Source organism: Scyliorhinus torazame, chromosome 12 (genome assembly GCF_047496885.1).
Source record: "Scyliorhinus torazame isolate Kashiwa2021f chromosome 12, sScyTor2.1, whole genome shotgun sequence".
NCBI classification, from domain to species: Eukaryota; Metazoa; Chordata; class Chondrichthyes; order Carcharhiniformes; family Scyliorhinidae; genus Scyliorhinus; species Scyliorhinus torazame.
Window position 1 is genome coordinate 99,262,182 of NC_092718.1, and position 19,710 is coordinate 99,281,891.

General features: G+C 44.5%; 1 protein-coding gene across 3 annotated transcripts in view; it reads right to left on the bottom strand.

Moving 5' to 3' along the window:
* Positions 1–518: 518 nt before the first annotated feature.
* Positions 519–19,710, bottom strand: part of LOC140386591 (V-set and immunoglobulin domain-containing protein 10-like) — a 96,420-nt gene continuing 77,228 nt past the window's right edge. For 2 of the 3 annotated variants that reach the window (XM_072469052.1, XM_072469051.1), the window contains exons 11-13: positions 17,031–17,090; positions 15,588–15,644; positions 519–3,609 (exon numbers count right to left, since the gene is read on the bottom strand). In XM_072469052.1, the coding sequence (XP_072325153.1) occupies positions 3,599–3,609; positions 15,588–15,644; positions 17,031–17,090 (128 nt within the window). In that variant the 3' untranslated portion in view covers positions 519–3,598. The remainder of the gene's footprint in view (positions 3,610–15,587; positions 15,645–17,030; positions 17,091–19,710) is intronic. The other variant, XM_072469053.1, reaches the window with a different exon arrangement.

The following is a 19,710-nucleotide window of genomic DNA, read 5'->3' on the forward strand; positions in this document are numbered from 1 at the left end:
AGAACACAAATGATCCTACAGCTTCGCCAAAAGCAACAGAACAAACTTAGTTTCGCGATCGTCTATTCAGAAGTAGAGTTCCCAATGTCCGGATGACTGTGCATGGAAGCTTTCTCTCCTTTCAGTACCCTTTCTCATACACTGGGGGTGTGGTTGAGGTCACACTGTACACAAGCTCTACACGCGCCTGTGCAGTATCTTGCAATCATGCGGTATTTATTTCCTCTTGCATGATGATGATTACCATTGATGATAAAACTGTGATGACATTAACGTTTTAGTAGCTAAGTTATGGCTTCAAAGTTGACTATTTTACTGGATCATTGTCACATATAACCCACCCCAAGTGTGCAATAAATTGAGGGACTAAATTCGACCTGAACCGTTCGCGGAGCTGTAAACACTCACAAGCTGCTAAGTGTTCAGAGCTGGTCCAAAGATGAAATGTTCTTCGCGTTCCAATATGAACCTCAATGCACAGTCCACTATTAAGCAAAGCATGAGAGAGGTGGAAAATCTTCAGTCTACAATAGCTTTATTTATCTCAAATTATATAATATAATTATATCACACAAAAAACAGCAATTAATCATTTGAAGGCTGACACAGCACAACTGACGAATATTAATTATTACAATGATATATAAATGTCATATATTAACATGAGACAATATCACTGCAGTCAGCAGTATAAGCTCACAGATAAAGTGCTATAAGCAATGCTCAATATTTAATTTCATACGAAATAGTTACTTAAATTACATTCTTCAGGATTTTTATGATATATGTACCGACCCAACTTAAACTGAGGCTGCTTCACTGAAATTATGCAATAATTTGTTTTTATTGCCTTATCCCCACTCCATTTTCTTACCAGTACAGTTTCATTCAAATGAGTTAATAATTCATTGTACAAACTTGAGTGAATTTGATGTGTTGATGATAAGCTATATTCACATGGAACTCTCAAGTCAGTTTTTGATATGGTCCAATAATATTTTAGGAATAGTTTAAGAGTCAAAGCAAATATAAAATGATTTCCCAAATCACGCGATAGTTGCACACGAGAAAGACCGTCCAGCCCACCTTGCCTTGTTCAATTTTAATCGCCAGACTGTTTAGTCACTGCTCAAACTATTACAGGGGTTGGCTTATATTGTTGTGATGTGTTCTACGGAATGTGACAAGTTATGGTTGCTCATCCCAGCATGCCTGGAGAGCAGTGTCTGAGTGTCTGAAGGTGAGGGAAGGCGGTGGCATAGTGTCATTGTTGTTGGGCGAGTAATCCAGAGACCCAGGATAATGATCTAGGAACCTGGGATCAAATCCCATCAAGATAGATGATGGAATTTAGAACTCAATAAAATATCTGGAATTAAAAGTCTAATGATGACCATGAAACAGTTGTCGTAAAAACCCATCTGGTACACTAATGACTTTTAAAGAAGGAAATCTGCTATCCTTCCCTGGTCTGACCTACATGTGACTCCAGACTCACAGCAATGTGCTTGACTCTTAACTGCCCCATCAAGGGTAATTAGGGATGGGCAATAAATGCTGGCACAGCCTGTGATGCCAAGGACCCATGAACAAATTTTTAAAAAAGAGACCCGAAAAAGTAACTCTGCCAAATCACAAATGTACACTTTATTTATACATTGTTGGACACTTATACAGTGACATTTTAAAAATTCTATAGGTTTATATTACTTCACATGAGCAGGCTCGTTATCGCCTCCTATCTTGATACAATTTATCTATTCCCAGAGGGAAAAGTTTATCTGTTTTGTTTTAACTCCTGTCCCAATAACAATAAACAGTTTGTTCACAAAGTCTGACTGGAGTGTTCTGCTGACATGGGCCCTTAGCATGTGTAAGGTTCACCGATGTGCAACGTTCACTTCTTGTATAAGCATTTAACTAGAATGTGCTCTTACTCTAAGTCAGGAGTGTTAGCTCCAACCCCCTTTACTGAATCTAGTCTTTTCCCCCACCAAGGTGGACATCGATTGCAGGTGTCGATTACTCGGGATGTGAAGATGAAAATCCTGATTCTGGACTAATATTTTCTTTTTTTTTTAGTCAGGACCAATGCCCCGCTGTTGCAATTTGCATTCTGTCTTTGAGAAGCAAGAACACTTTGTAGTTGCCTCTGTTACACACTGGTTGAAAGAAATGGCAGTGACTGATCATTTTTTTCTATTGCTCTTTACCACCATAACAATTAGATCGTCTGTCATGTTCCCGGCACAATATTCTGGTCAAGTGAAATGAAGGAAACTGTAGCTGTGTGGCCCAAGGAGCTTCACAGGAAAATTAGAAGATAAGAATTAACACCATGCCAACTAAGGGGATATTAGGACAAATGGTCAAAACGTTGGTCAAAGAAAATGGCTGCTGGGGGCGGTGGCGTTATGTGGTGGAACTTCAGTATTTAGAACATAGGTAGGAGAAGACCTGATAAATCAATTTAAACAGAATTTCGCAGGAGATCAGGTGGTCTCAGAAGCTTTTAGGGGATGAAGAATGCTACGAGGTAGGGAGTGCCGTATGGGCTCGAGGAGATTACAGAGATAAGTGGATGTCGTTGGAGTGCAGCAAGGGCTGATGGTGTAACAGAGATGAAAAGATTTGTTGGGCTGGAGGAGATTACAAAGATGGTGCAGGCTGTAGGAGCTGGAGGGGGTTCCAGAAAAAAGGGGAGGACTATGGGTGCAGGAAAAGATTACAGAGATAGAGAGGGTCGGAGTTTCTGGAGGAAGCTATAGAAATAGGGAGGGGGGGGGTTAATTCTGGAGGAGGTTAGGGAGATTTATCACAGCTGGAGGAGGGTTGAGAGACAGAGTGGGTTGTATTTCCTGGATGAAGCGAAAGAGACAGGGAGGGCTGTGATTCAGGAGGCGTCTGAGATTGGGAGTGTTCTATGTCTGGAGCAAGTTACAGAGATATAAAGGGCTTTAGGTCTGAAGGAAATTACTGAGACTGGGAGTGCTGCAATTCTGGAGAAATTTACAGAGATTTGGAGGACTAATTCTGGAAGAATTGACTGAGATTGGGAGTGTTGTAATGCTGGGTAAGTAACAAAAATGTTGAGGGGATACTGGCCTTGTCTAATTTTCCTCATTTAAAATATTAATTTGTTTCATACTTTACCTTAAATACTCCTGTGGTTGAGATATATTTTGCTTCTGATCAAGGTTCTAGGTATGTTATATGGATGGAGTACATTTTTTAAAAGTTTATTTCTCTGACAACAGAGAATGCCTGAAGACTCCAGTCAGTAGGTATGGGGACGAAACCAATCAATGTCTTCATTTACATTCATCTGTGAAAGTTGCAACATTAGAAAGCTTATAATGAGCATAGATGCATTATCTCCACCATCCTGATGTTCAGTTTTGAATTCACTGCCATACTGTGCCGCATTCAGATGGCTGGCTGATACTGAAGATACAAAATAAATCTTTGGGCCTGAAGGAATAATTGTGATCTTCACATGGATTTGTGAACGGTGGAAATAGTCTGTTCAAGCCCGCAACAGATTTGTGTCTCTTCATTTTATATTCACATTTCATTTGGTCTATCAGCAGTCACTTTCTTAATTGTTTCCTGAAATGATTAAAACCGTAGATGTTAAATCAGTAACTTAAATTATGTCCATAATTTCATGGACATAATTCCATATCCAATTGCCAATATGTTGTACAATTCTCACAATCTTAACCTTTCTTTTGTTAAGTATTTGTTGCTTGGTTATGCAATCCTCCACAGTTTCTACCCTTATTTAGTAAAACTGGAATGTATTTATATCGACTATTATGATAAGCGCATATGAAACTTGATTAAACTTCCTCTGATCTCCATTTGGACTACTTCAAAAACATCATTTTCAGAATGTGGCCGTTGTTGGTTATAACGGCATTTATTGTCCTTCCCAATTGCCCTTTGAGAAGGTGGTGGTTAGCCAGTCATCTTTACTGTCCTTGCAAAGATTTCTCTTGATGCCAATGCAGTGCCAAGTCTGGAACAGTCTAGAAAAATGATTCTGGTTGGTTTGTGCAGTAGAATGCCAAAGACAGCTCGGAGAATTGTGTTTGAATCGCATGAAGTTAGAGAATTAGCAAGTAAAATGTGTTCAACTGATATTCTGCCCAGCATGAAAGCACTAGGTTAGTTAAACTCCTTAATAAAGGAAGTCATGGATTAATTTGGCTAATGACCAGGTTAAAAATGCAAATAAATAAACCTTGCTTCATCCCACTTTTTTTGACCTGTGAAAACCGACACATTCTCCAGGGCCTACATCTTGGTTATTAAAATAAAAAAGTATATCAATGGCTGCAAAGTACTCTGGCAACAGAGAATGTCTGCAGACTGCAATAAGTAAATAAAATAATCTTTGTTGTCACAAGTATGCTTAAATTAATACTGCAATGAAGTTACTGTGAAAAGCCCCTAGTCGCCACATTCCGACGCCTGTTCGGGTACACAGAGGGCAAATTCAGAATTCTCAGCTGTTACGGGAATTGAACCCGCGCTGCTGGCCTTGTTCTACATCACAAACCAGCTGTCTAGTGTAGCCACCTAAATTGGCCAACTCCCGATTTAAAATGGCGAACGGCAAAGGCTGATGGGAAAGTCAGCCAACAAAACAGAAACCAGCAGCTGCAGGTTTGCTGTGTATTTACCTCTGCAAAAACCAGACAACATCAATACCAGCGGCCATCAGCATAACAAAGTAGCAGCCATCTGCATACTGATGAGCAATCCCCGGGAACAATAAGTAACATTTTGACACACAAAGCAAAGCCAGACTCCTCAGCGCCAGCAGGAGCCAACACAAAGGAGGTGAACGAGCACCTCAAGACCACCCATGGATCAGGGAACCGCTCCAGTATTGGAGAAAATCGAACCAATCGATTGGGAAAAAGTCCAATCACTTGGGACCAGGTACAGGGTCCGCCCCGAAAGGCGGGAAGCGCCTGGGGACTATAAGAATTGAGTCCCAAGTTCAAATCGCTCTCTTCCTCACCTCTGCGTCCTGCCCGGGTCACCCAGCAACACGAACCAACATTGACCGTGACTGGTGCAGTGACTCCAGTGATCACCGAAGCTCGTAAGTCTTAATTCAACGCTCGCTACGAGATAGGCGTACCTAGCTACCAATCCGTACCAACTTTGAATCCCGCAGACTCAGAACCCGAACAAAAGGTCATTTGTTCCCCTGACCTGGTGGGCCAGTCCAATGTTAAGTATAGGCCTGTTAGTTGCAGAAGTAGCTTAGACGTAGAATTTGTGCATGAGTAGCGATTACTATGTATAAGAAATGTGCTTTGATTTAAATCTTACTAATCGGTGTATTGGATTATTGATCATTACTCGAACTTGAACCTCGTGGCGGTATCATAAAGATACCTGGCGACTCGAGAGCAAAGGTAATAAAACAGAGCAGTTTAACCAAGGAGAAAATCAGCAACATTATTTGGCGTCATCTGACGGGACCCGATCTAGAAGTGGAAAACCACTCCCGGAGAACCCAGAATTTGAATTAGAGATCCAATTGGAAACAGAAAACCACAAGTGTTCAAGCAGTTCTGATCAATACTCATAAATATGGAAGTGTGTGTATGCATGCATAATTAACAGGGCTAGAAGGTAAAACTGATAGATTTTTTGTTGCGACAAAACTGTCGGAAGTTTGTATATCGGAAAGTAGCGAAAGCCGTACCTGTACTTACAGCACCGCCTTAATACCCCTGTCCCAAATTTGAAGAGCAGCATTCGGATAGGAAAGATGGCAATGCAGGCAATGCAACGCCTCATGAACCTCGAGGAATTTGCGGTCGTAGCGACCAGCAGCAGTAGAGTGGGACAATGTCCCATTTGGGAGGAAGAGATCAGGAAATATCTCAAAGGGAAAGGATGGCCCCTTTGGAATGAATTCTGTGACAACGAGGAATCAGGTCCCCGGGAGTATAGGACATACTTGGTGGGAGAACCTGAGCGAGTTCCACAAAAAGAGCTTAGGGAAAGTTCGCAAGCCGATGGCAATCGTGTCCTGCTTGGCACAATTGCGAGGCACAGAGGAGGTCGTTAGGACGCTCCGGAAAGAAGTTGAGGGCATACATCGAATGAGTAAGGAGAATTTGGAATTGAGAAGGAAGTTGGCAGCAAAAGATGGAGAGGTGGAGGATGCTAAAAGGGCACACCAGTCTTGTCTGGCGCACTTAAGCAGCTTCCAGTCTCAATATGAAAAGGCCTATCAGGACACGCAACGTGCAGTCCTGGTACGTGAAGAAACAGAAAAGCAGGTAGAAGCATTGCAGAGACAGTGTAGCGATCTAAAGGCAGCATTAAGAGCACTCCATGCTGCCACCACAGAACAAAGACAAAGCACGCTAGATCACGCAAAGTGCCGGAAGCAGATTGCAGAGCTGCAATCGCTGCTTTCAGTTCAGAAAGGCTTTCAGGAAACCTTTGGAGCGAAATTAGATCAGGAAGATGGCCCTGATTGGGAAGAATTGAATGAAACAGCGCACAGATATGTTCAGGGAACATGTGTGCAAGGAAAGACACAAAAGAGGAAAGCACCACAACCCCCCACAGAGCAGATAGTTCAGGCTCCAATGAACCCAGTCACCACCCACCGCACAGCCACATCGGATGATGCGGAATTTCTATACTCCACCCCCTTAACAGTGACCCAATTACGGGACGCGTGCGATAAGATCACACCGTTCCTCCCCACCTCAGACCCCCGCCATTTCTTTGCCACAGTCAAGCATCAGGTGACCATGTACGGCCTGGATGAGCAAGAGCATGTAAAGTTCACAGTTTTTTAAGTTTAGACCCTTCAGTAGCAGCAGCCCTTCCCGACCCACAGAATGTAGGAGGAGGCACCCTTGCAGAAATGCATACCGCGATCCTGGATGCGATCGGGTATAACCGGGGTGACCCCGTAAATGGCCTCAACAAGTGCAGGCAAAAGAAATCCGAGCACCCCACAGCGTTTGCTGGACGCCTGTGAATTCACTTCGCAGCAGTCTTTGGAGACTTAAGACCACGCCCATTTGTCCCCAGACGAACATGGCCAAATGGATCCGCACCCTTATCTCCCATGCCACAGAAACAGGACAGAAAGCTTGCACGAGTTATGATCCCTCAGAAGAGGCTCGTAACGAGAAGTGGGTAGTGAAAAGATTGTCCCGCGCTTGGGAGCAATCTATACAAAGCAAACCCGCAGTCAAGAATCCCGAGGAAAAGCAGGCCGCCGCAGATATACAGGCAGTTACAACACACCACAACCCCGCATGGGTGAATGAAGGAAAGAACAGCCCCCCACCCAAGTCACAGGAGTGTTACAACTGCGGACAGTTGGGACACTTCGCAAGAGAGTGCAATGCCCCTAGAAAGCCACAGAAAGCCCAGCAGACGGGCACTCTGAGTAAGAAAAAGACAGAGCCCATTCATAGAGATGGCGCCCGTTCAGATCAGACGGACTTGACCGGAACGGGCTGACGGTGTACGGGCTCCCCCAATTGGGTCTGCGACACCCTTTGGGATAGGTCCGGACAACCGGTAGTTGCAGCGAAAATTCGGGGACAACCCATCGAATTTCTCTGGGACACAGGAGGGTCCCGCACCACAATAAATTCCTCCGCCATGTTTCAAAAGGACACGTGGCCCACTACAGCCACTATCACACTCAGCGGCTTTACAGGCCACTCATAGCAGGGACACATCACAGCCCCTGTACCCATTCAGATCGGCACCATCACCACAAAGCACGCCGTGGTTTTAGTAGACCTGCCCCACACAGCAGAACACATTCTGGGAATCGATTTCATGAACTCCCACCACCTTTCATTCGATCCAGTCAACCAGTGTGTCTGGAAGATGGCAAAATCCGCAAGAGCCCCCGCAACGCTCAACATAGGAGAGTACATGAACAAAATTAGCGCCGTAGGCGAATTTTGGTTCAACCCGACGACGCTTAGTACGGACAAGCAGGTTAGGGCAGTTCTGCAAAAGAACAGGGCAGCATTCGCGACCCACAAGCATGACTGTGGACGGATGACTGGCTCCGTACAAATAACAAGACCTGACCCTAGACCCCAAAAACAGTACGGATTTCCCCAAGAGGCAGAGGGAGAAATCTCCAAGGTAATAGAAAGCTTATTAGAGCAGGGCGTACTTAGATCAGTAGCCTCCACTAATAATGCTCCAATTTGGCCAGTGAGAAAGCCCGATGGATCATGGCGACTGACCATCGATTACCGGGAGCTCAACAAAGTCACCCCCGCAGCAGCCCCCACAGTAGCCACAAGTACTGAGACCATGCTCAAGCAGGGACTCAATTCCTGAATCTTTACGGTTTTGGATGTCAGTAATGGATTCTGGTCCATTCCATTGGCAAAGGCGTGCCAGTACAAATTTGCCTTCACCTTTAAAGCACAGCAGTACACGTGGACATGCCTGCCACAAGGATTCCACAACTCCCCCTCCATTTTCCACCGACAGCTGGCAAATGGATTAGCCAAATTCTCTCGCCCCGAATGTCTGGTTCAGTATGCAGACGACCTACTACTGCAGACTACTGCAGACAGACACCAAGGAAGAGCACATTGAGCTTCTGTCCGAACTCCTGGAACTCTTACACTCAATCGGTTGTAAAGTCAACCCCAAAAAGGCCCAGATTTTGGAAGATAAGGTGATATATTTGGGAACAATAACAGTAAACGCGAGATCGAGCACAAAAGGATTGACTCGATTGCTAAATTGCCCATTCCCCAGAAAGTTTCCGCCCTCCGGTCGTTTCTCGGACTGGTTGACTACTGCCGAAACCACATTGACGGTTTCGCCAGCAAGGCAGCGCCCCTCTCAGACCTCCTAAACAAGGGAGCCCCCTGGGAATGGCTTCCGCAGCATACGGATGCTGTGGACTCTTTAAAACAGGCACTCATAGCAGCCCCCGCACTACATGTTCCAGACCCGCTTTCCCCTTACGCCATAGAGGTAGCGACCACAGACCGCACCCTTTCAGCCGTGCTCCTCCAGGAACGGCACGACCAGTTAAGGCCCGTAGCTTACGCCTCCAGAATTTTAGATGCTGTGGAGCAGGGATTTTCAGCCTGCGAGAGGCACCTGCTCGCAGTATTTTGGGCAGTTCAGTATTTTTCATATATTACCGGACTGAACCCCATCACAATTCTCACCGAACACACCCCCACCCAACTTTTACTGGACGGACGACTCAAGGACGGTACAGTAAGCCAGATTAGAGCAGCTAGATGGACCCTTCTCTTGCAGGGACGGGACATCACTATTAAAAGGACAAAGACGTACACCTTTTTAGCCGACAACGTACAGTACCCCGGAACCCCCCATGAATGCGAAATTATCTCTCCACACCACGGCACTGGCCCCTTTATTGCTAAGACACCCCCCAGAAAGATAGGTAGTTCAACCCAGAGCCCCCAGCACACAGACACGTGTGAGCCCATAAAGATCTATGTGGATGGATCTTCTACAGTCTTGGATGGGAAGAGCATAACAGGTTGCGGTATATATGTCGAGGACGCACAGAGACGCGCCCTAGAAGAAATAGCAATAAAACTTCCAGGCCACTTAGGCGCGCAGGCAGCAGAGCTCGCGGCCATCGTGTATATAGTGGAACACCCAGATTCCTTCCCCAGCCCAGCAGACATATACTCGGACAGCCTCTATGTCTGCTACAGCCTCACGGAATTCCTGTCCCTGTGGAAAGCAAGAGGATTTGTTTCTGCAGACAGAAAACCCCTCCCCTCAGCCCCATTGCTCCGTCACATTTTAGAGAGAGCCCAGAACAGGACCTTTGGGATAGTCAAGGTTCGTAGTCACCATCGTTCCTCCCCCCCTGGAAATGTGAAAGCCGACGCACTGGCCAAAGCAGGTTCCAGACATGGATATTTTTGGACACCCACCGAAAGCGCACCAGTGAGCGCAGTTCAGGTCTCGCAGGCAAAGATCGAGGATCTAGTGGAGGCCCAGAAGCAGGACAGCAATCTCAGGGAGATTGTAAATGGAAAATATCCAGCACCCTATGAGAGGTTCAAAAATGCACTGACCACACATAACGGTGTGGTGTTAAAAGACACCCTTTATGTGGTTCCTGAACAGGACAGGAATCAACTGATTTGTCTGTTCCATGACGGTCATGGACATCAGGGAATCGATCCCACTACAGCCCATCTCAAGCAGCTTTGTTGGTGGCCGAATTTAAAGGATGATGTAAATCACTACATCGAGAATTGCCTTATCTGTGCCCAGAATAATCCGGACAGATATGCCAAAAAGGCCCAACTCAGTCACACCCGGCCGTTAATGGCCCCTGGACTAACCTACAGATTGATTTTATAGGACCATTGCCCCCTTGCAGGAATGGCTATAAATATGTACTTGTGGTAACTGACACATTTACGAAATGGGTGCAAGCATTCCCAGCTCGCACAAACACTGCAAAAACCACAGCCAAGATTTTGACCCACCACATCTTTACAAGATGGGGACTCCCCCGCAGCATTGAATCAGACCAAGGTTCCCATTTTACGGGACGTGTCATGAAGAACGTCCTCACAATATTTGGCATCACCCAAAAAATCCACATAGCGTACCACCCACAGTCGAGTGGTATCGTGGAGCGCATGAATCGGACCCTAAAATCCACCCTCAGAAAAATGGTCCAGCAAAACACCACTTGGGACTCAGTCCTCCCTTTTGCGCTGATGTTTATACGTAACACAATTTTTACTTCCACAGGTTACACCCCACACACTCTCATGACCGGACGCCCCATGAAAGGCACAGAATTTTTGTTAGGTTTAGACTTGACCAGCCCCGAGGTGACGGCCCTCACACACGAGAAAGCAGTAGAGCAATTAGTTGAAAATGTTAAAACGGCTCAGCTAGCAGCCGCAGTAAAATTGGGAGCAAGGAAGAAACAGAGCAAGGCTTGTTTCGACAAGACAGTGCATGTGACTGAGTACAGTATAGGACAGCAAGTCATGCTCTCCGTATATAACCCCAGCACATTCCTGTCACCAAAATACTCGGGTCCGTACTCCATTGCGGACAAAGTAAGCCCTTCCGTTTATAAAATAAAGTATCCCAACGGTAAGGCTGCGTGGTTCCATATCAACCAGCTGAAGGCATATGGAACACAGTCTAACCACGCACATCACGTCATGCTCGACGCAGCACACCACACCCCGCCCACAGCCAACATAACCCTACCATCCCCCAACAGCACCAGCCCAGCCACGGACTCGACCTCGACTCCACCCCCGAAATATACACTCTGCCCTGGAACGCCCACAGACTGCAGCAGCAGAGACAGCGACTGTGACTCAGACGATAGCCACAGCGCGCCTCCTTACTATCCCTATGCGACAGGACCAACACCCAGCGAATCTGACTATGATCCGAGTGATCCCTTCATGATCACTTTCCTCAACAAACCCCACCACCGACAACCGAACTACACTGACGACCCCGATTCTGTCCCCACGCAACTAGACACCAACTATTGGCACCGAGATTAAAAAAAAATTCACGGCCCTACGCCTTTTCGGCCGAAACCTCTGAGGACTTGCACACAGAGACTCACTATTGCCAGACACTAGTTCAGCAGAACTAGCTTGTCTGCAGAGACTTGTTCAGGTACCAGACGCCCGTTCATAACTGCTCTTCTGGTGCAAGGAAAGAACCACTACGGCAGCCCCACCACGATGACTACATTTCTTGCCCGTTCTTGTCGGTTGCTCAGGCAGTGGAGAAACGGCTTAGGACCCGCCCTGCCTGGGAACCCCCCCTCTGGTCAACTACGCTTGGGTAGGAGAGACACGGCATTGGTAGCCATTCTACCCGGGGACTCCATCCAACTCTTACCCGTCGTGGCCCATACGCACCTCATTTTGGAAATTTTCGTTCAAAAAGTTTTGGTTTGTTTCAGGTAACCCTTAGGTTGCCAACCACATGCTATTTACATCCTGAAATATTTGGATGGTAAATTGCACAGTCTGCGAGACGGCTCGCACTGGTTCATTATTGGGAAGTGTGTCTTGTCCTAAAATTCGATTTTTGAAAAACAAATGAGGGAGTCACACATAGTGACCAATTATAAAGGGAGTAATTGGCACTAAAGGACAGACAGACTATCGTACGAGATGTTAAACCAAGATAGTTACAGACACTATGCTTGTTTCCACAGAACTCCAGAAGCTCCATGACCGGAGAAGAGAAGAAAAGAAAAGAGAAGAGCCATGAGGACTTCCTCCACATGGATCAGCATCATACTAATGGACATTTGGTTGCGAGTGAACGTGAACCCCATGACCTCAAGCCCCCCCCCAGCCGTTAATGTTTCACTTCCCCACAGTACCCAGAGTCCAGTCACCAGCGACACCACACCATCTTGGTGTGCCAGGTTTATAACCTGGTACTCTCTGTCCTATGTAATAGAAACCTTACTGGTATTGGCGATACTCTAATGCAGACTATGCATCTAAGAAAATGGAGAAGGAGAGCCTACCGCGCTCGAACCCTGGTATATTGGCTCAGATCCCCTATTTACGGATACGAACAGACCCCCGACCCCCACAATCTATAATAAAGAGCATTCATTTGCGGTTTTATTGTAAATAAAGAAATGTAAAGAACTGTTCATGAGCAAATTGTACGATCCTGAGCCTGACTGCCGCCAAGCCAGGAAAAATGTGTATAAACTGCTATGAGTTTGTTTGTATGGTTCAGGAAGGTAGAATGATGAAATGTTTAAGTGAGTGTAGTGTATTAAGAATAATTAGAGGTTCCCATTTTTATTGTTTTGTAATGCATGTCCCTGTTTGACATAGCGCCCCTTAGAATTGTCAGTTAAAATTTTTTTTGCATAGTTATGGTCAGTGTAGAGGCCATGAAAGAAGTGCCCCCCAGGTCAGGGAATGGAAAGCAACATAGTTATGTGATCCTTCACGCTTCGCGTTAGGATCACAAGGAGGGAATGTAGCCACCTAAATTGGCCAACTCCCGATTTAAAATGGCGAATGGCAAAGGCTGATGGGAAAGTCAGCCAACAAAACTTCTGGATAAGTTTGCCGATGATACAAAGATAGGTGGAGGGGCAGGTAGTATGGAGGAGGTGGGGAGGCTGCAGAAAGATTTAGACAGTTTAGGAGAGTGGTCCAAGAAATAGCTGATGAAATTCAACATGGCCAAGTGCGAGGTCTTGCACTTTGGAAAAAAGAATAGAGGCGTGGACTATTTTCTAAACGGTGACAAAATTCATAATGCTGAAGTGCAAAGGGACTTGGGAGTCCTAGTCCAGGATTCTCTAAAGGGAAACTTGCAGGTTGAGTCCGTAATTAAGAAAGCAAATGCAATGTTGTCATTCATCTCAAGAGGCTTGGAATATAAAAGCAGGGATGTACTTCTGAAGCTTTGTAAAGCATTAGTTAGGCCCCATTTAGAATACTGTGAGCAATTTTGGGCCCCACACCTCAGGAAGGACATACTGGCACTGGAGTGGGTCCAGCGGAGATTCACACGGATGATCCCAGGAATGGTAGGCCTAACATACGATGAACGTCTGAGGATCCTGGGATTATATTCATTGGAGTTTAGGAGGTTGAGGGGAGATCTAATAGAAACTTACAAGATAATTGATGGCTTAGATAGGGTGGATGTAGGGAAGTTGTTTCCATTAACAGGGGAGACTAGGACCCGGGGGCACAGCCTTAGAATAAAAGGGAGTCACTTTAGAACAGAGATGAGGAGAAATTTCTTCAGCCATAGAGTGGTGCGTCTGTGGAATTCATTGCCACAGAGGGCGGTGGAGGCCGGGACGTTGAGTGTCTTTAAGACAGAAGTTGATAAATTCTTGATTTCTCGAGGAATTAAGGGCTATGGAGAGAGAGCGGGTAAATGGAGTTGAAATCAGCCATGATTGAATGGTGGAGTGGACTCGATGGGCCGAATGGCCTTACTTCCACTCCTATGTCTTATGGTCTTATAAAACAGAAACCAGAAGCTGCAGGTTTACTGTGTATTTACCTCTGCAAAAACCAGACAACATTGATACCAGCGGCCATCAGCATAACAAAGTAGCAGCCATCTGCATACTGATGAGCAATCCCCGGGAACAATAAGTAACATTTTGACACACAAAGCAAAGCCAGACTCCTCGGCGCCAGCAGGAGCCAACACAAAGGAGGTGAACGAGCACCTTAAGACCGCCCATCGATCAGGGAACCGCTCCAGTATTGGAGAAAATCGAACCAAGCGATTCGGACAAAGTCCAATCACTTGGGACCAGGTACAGGGTCCGCCCCAAAAGGCGGGAAGCCCCTGGGGACTATAAGAATTGAGCCCCAAGTTCAAATCGCTCTCTTCTTCACCTCTGCGTCCTGCCTGGGTCACCCAGCAACACGAGCCAACATTGACCGTGACCGGTGCAGTGACTCCAGTGATCACCGAAGCCCGTAAGTCTTAATTCAATGCTCGCTACGAGATAGGCACTCCTAGCTACCAATCCGTACCAACTTCGAATCCCGCAGACTCAGAACCCGAACGAAAGGCCATTTATTCCCCTGACCTGGTGGGCCAGTCCGAAGTTAAGTATAGGCCTGTTAGTTGTAGAAGTAGCTTAGACGTAGAATTTGTGCATGAGTAACGATTACTGTGTATAAGAAATGTGCTTTGATTTAAATCTTACTAATCGGTGTATTGGGTTATTGATCATTACTCGGATTTGAACCTCGTGGCGGTATCATAAAGATACCTGGCGATTCGAGAGCAAATGTAGTAAAACAGAGCAATTGAACCAAGGAGAAAATCAGCAACACTAGCCCACTGAGCTAAACCAGCCCTCCCTGTAGTTAAGGAGATGAAACCAATCAATGTCTTGAATTACATTGATCTGTGAAAGGTGCAGCATCGGAAAGGTTATAATGAGCATAGATGCATTCTGAGAAACATTTTATGAAAGCAAGTCTTTCTTGTTATCCTTACGGGAATTTCGTAGCAAAGAGAATTTCTCGGGAGATATCAAGGAATGGATCATTATCTGTTAGTTATATTTTGTCTATCTTTTAATATGAAGTTCTACATGGAAATTGAGAGACGAAAAAGAAACTATGGTTTAATTTGCAGGATGTTTTTTAAAATATCTACCTTATATATCTGAATACAGGTTTCTGTATCTGTTTCAGAATTACGTACAAGTATTATTGGATTTATTGCAATTTTGCACTTCTGCAGATAGATCTGCTGGGTCAGCGATAAGGTGAAAGAGCAAGACACAGAGTGAGTGAATGAAAAAAATTGTTGTTTTGTCGAAAGGTTAACATGCCAGCTGAAAGATGCTTTAAAATCTAAATCAAACATTTTGGTTTGATTATGTTTGAACTAGCATTGTACATGCAAACTATTACTTACATAGCGCTCGTCAAGTTTGCCAATGTCCAATTACCGTTAACATTGAAGAATTTATTTGGAATCCACCTATTCATCCAAACATCAATAGAAGTTCTCAAGGATCTTTTATTTTTACATACCTTCATTTTCTGCTTTCTTAGATATTTTGACCTGGCTATAAACTACGTCTGGCACACCTACAATATAAAAAAAACTAGTAATTTATTAAAAATCTAATTAAACATTGTGTGAAATATGAAATATGTAGAGTTGGTTGCCGCACAGAGTTGAAGTGACTAACATGGATATATTGAAGGGGAAGCTTCAGAAACGCATGAGGGGAAGACAGATGGAATGATATATTAATCTGATGAAATGAAGTAGGCTGACAAAGAATTCATACACAGTATAAATACTGACACAGACAAGCTGGACAAAGTAACCTGCTTCACGTTTTGACATCCTGTGTAGAAAATAACATTAAAGCAGCCAAGGCAGCAGCAAGAATTTGTGTCATTCCTAAATATCCCTGTAAATACTGACATGCATGTCGGGCCTTTGTGTAAATGCTGACACACTCCTGGAGAGAATCCAACAGCAGCTATTGCTAAAGGTGTGCTTGAAAGCATTATGCAATGCAGAGAATCCAAGAAGACTGAGTGCAGGCACAGTGTGATACAGACAGGATTCACAAGGGGCAAATTGCTGAATCTGTCAGTCTGATACCGACAGCACAGAACAGAGGGAGATTGCTGAAGAAGAACCTTTCGCTCTGAAGAGGAATCATACACACTCGAAACGTTAACTCTGTTTCTCTCGCCACAGATGCTGCCAGATGTGCTGAGCTTTTCCGCCATTTTCCGTTCTTATTTGAGATTTCTAAAGCTGTGTGGTTAGTGCTGTGATGAAAATAGTACTCCGAATAAGTGTGATTAATTTCAGGCTAATATTGCATTATCACGTCTGATTGCAGAACTTGAGCCATACGAATTAAGGTTGATACGGCTGTGCTGTACAAAGGTAACGCTGTACCATTGGAAGGGCAGCCTTTCCAATGAGACAGCAATCATAGTCTCCTGTCTGCTCTGGTGAATGTAAGACATTCGGTCTTTCAAATAAAAGCAAGGGAGTATCCTGGCCAATGTATATACCCTTGCAATCAACATCACAGAAAAAGATAACCTGGTAATTATCACATTGATCTTTGAGTGAGTTTGCGGTGAACAAGTTGGTAGATGATCATCCTAAATTATAACAGTGATCGAAGTTCAATGGCTTCAATGTCTGTAAGTTATTTCGAGGCATCTGTTGGTTGTGAACAGTGCCATCGAAATGGTTGCATTTGCTTTAATTCTTTCAGGATTTCAGTACAGCAAAGATCATTTGTCTTTCATAAAATTTAGAAAGAAGATATCATTATTTGTGAAATACCTCTACTCTCTACATCTTTCAATCTGTGGTCCTACATTGATATTGAGGAAATCCACATAAAGCTGATGGTTAGAGGCTTAAGTGGAATTTTGTGTTTGAACAATGCAAATCTGAATGGGAGTTTCTGCACCCTTTTCTTCAGAATTACTCACCTGTATTCCTGTGTTTGGTGGATTTATCCACTTTAGCGTAGGGATCTGCCGGGTCAACTGCTGAACGTGAGGAAATGAAAGGGAAAAAAATGAGAGCAAGGTGTTATACTTCAGAAAATAGTTCTGGGAAACATTATACACCAAAAATCGTAATTTTTGCTTTTCATTGTATTCAGATTTGATGAGAGAAGGCATCGCTTGTAGCGTTCGTTAAGTTTCTCAATATAATTTTCTTTCTATTTCATGGGATCATGCTATAGGAGCATTTTCAAGGACTGAGTATTAAGCTGGCTTTTACGTGGGGTTCCTCCCTCTCAGTTGCAGCTCTGGTAAACACAAAGACCTGCAGATGACGAATGCGATATAAAATAGTTACTTTAGAGATATTAGTTAATGTAATGTAGAGGTAGGCCAGTCTAATTCTGGTGAGTTCACAGACAAAGGATTTCAGACTGCATGGAAAAGCAGGAAGAGGTGTGTCCACCAAAGCAGGAGAAAAGGATGCTGGGTAATAGGGGCCAGAGGAAGGGATTGGAAGTGAGCCAATCAGAATAGATCAACAGGTCAGGAGGGATATAGGATGACCTATGGGCATCGTGTATGTGAAACTTGATGCCATTTGAATGTATCAGTACAGATTCCTTTGTTCCATATCCTCACTTGATTCCAGAAGTCCATGGAGCAGAATGTGCTTCGTGCTCCTGAGAATTGATGAACGCTTGCAAGCTAAATAAAATAACTAATGCTGTACCTGCAAATCCATCTCGACTTTTATTGAGGTCAGACTGACGGGTAAAGAAACTTGGGATTCTACATTTGGTGCCGAAAACCCGGGATTTCTCAAGACGGTTCTGACCAACTGCGAAATCAGAATTAGACTGATTATGAACAGGAGGATGGGGAAAGAGGGCCCACAATGTAGAACTGGAAAATGACCGCGCATTGATTTTTCCCCTCTTCTTATCGTCTGATTAGTCTGGTCACTCGCGGTTGGTACGGAAAGATCGTCTCGACGAAATCAAAGGTCAGTCTGGGCATTAGCAATTTAATTGATGGGATTTCATATTGTTGATTCAGCTTGGGTTAGGTTTTTGGGTCGATGTGACATCTCAAATGATGATTCAATTCCAAGTATAAGTGTTTTTAAGGCTGATGCGACTTCAGTAGAGGAGGTTCAGTCTAGTATATGGGTTCAGGGGCTGATGGGACTTCAGTAGTGAGGGTTCAGTCCAGTATAACTGTTTTTAAATCTGAAAAGGATTCAATTCCATGTGTGAGTGTTTTAAATCTATAGTTGATTAAGCTAAAATTGTACCCTTGGACTGTAGTGGCGAAAAACGCAGTTCCGAGGACTAGTTGAGATTATGGGGAATTCCTTGGATAGCACAAATGATCCAGGCATGCCACTGCAAATAGTATGCGATATGTATCCGGATAAAGCAAAGGATTTTAGAAAAATGTCAGCACAGTTAAGAAGTAAAATGGGGGTTGAATGGCCACTAGGGGGCACCAAAGACCTAGAAATTGTTAAGAAAATCCAGGGACACATCTGGAAAAAGAGTCAAAGTATGAAAGCAAAAGAATTAATTGGATTATGGAGGCAATATTGTCAAGAGGAAAGAGATAAGATCATGTTGTCGAGTTGGCAGGACAATGCCCTTAAAATGGGAATTCCAATTCGTGAACAGGGTAACCTAAAAACATTACAGGTCTTGAAAAAGGAATGTGCATTCAAAAAACACGCAAGTAGAGACAGGAAAGGCGCGGGTCAAATAAGAGAAGAGCTACGTAGTTCAATGGCTGGCCTTGAATTGACAGAAAATGATAAATTCAATAATTTAGAAAAGTCACTAAAAGGTCCAACTGCACCTGTAGCATGGTCTGCACTAATTCCAGAACCATCAGAGTATAATAATTTATATCCAGTCATTGCTCCCCAGATTCCAATTATGCCAGTAACTCAAGCCCTTTTGGGTGATGGTGTGGGTCCTGATTTACCATCTTCACAATCAGTAGAGAAAGAGGAGCTCTGTTCCGCAAGCCCAGTTAGCTCTAGGACCAGATCTCGGACAGCGAGAGAAGGGCTTGATCCTAACCAGAAACAATTAAGTATACCACCTAAGTACCTCCAAACTAAGGAGAAACCGCAAGGTTCGAGAACAAAGGAAGCTGCAACAGATGATTTTGAAGAGAAAGAACTCCCTCTAGTGACAGGGAGAGACGTCGAAGTCTTGGAAGAACCAGAGGAAATAGCTAGAGTGCCCCCTGGTGACATTCGGAGACAGTTGCCGATTAGGAAGATGCGAAACCCGGACGCGGTGACTGCCAGGGCGCAACCCACGATAGATGTTTACTTCCCATGGACACCCAGTGAGATGATGGCTATTATGGCTACAATCCCAGATAGAAAAAAATCTCCTGCTGCTTTTGTGGATTCCTTGAGAACTACCATCTCAATTTATCAAGCTCATTCTAGGGACCTCTGGGCCCTAGTCCAGCAGGTTTTAACCCCAGCAGAGTACCGCAATTATCTTAATCACTTGAATTATGCTAGCCACGCTGCACTTCAGCAAGCCCATGCGTTAGACGATGATAGAAGGACACAGATCCTGAATGCGTTGAATAGCACATTTCAAAAGCCCATAAATCTTTCTGTTATCTTAGACCTAAAACCTAAGAA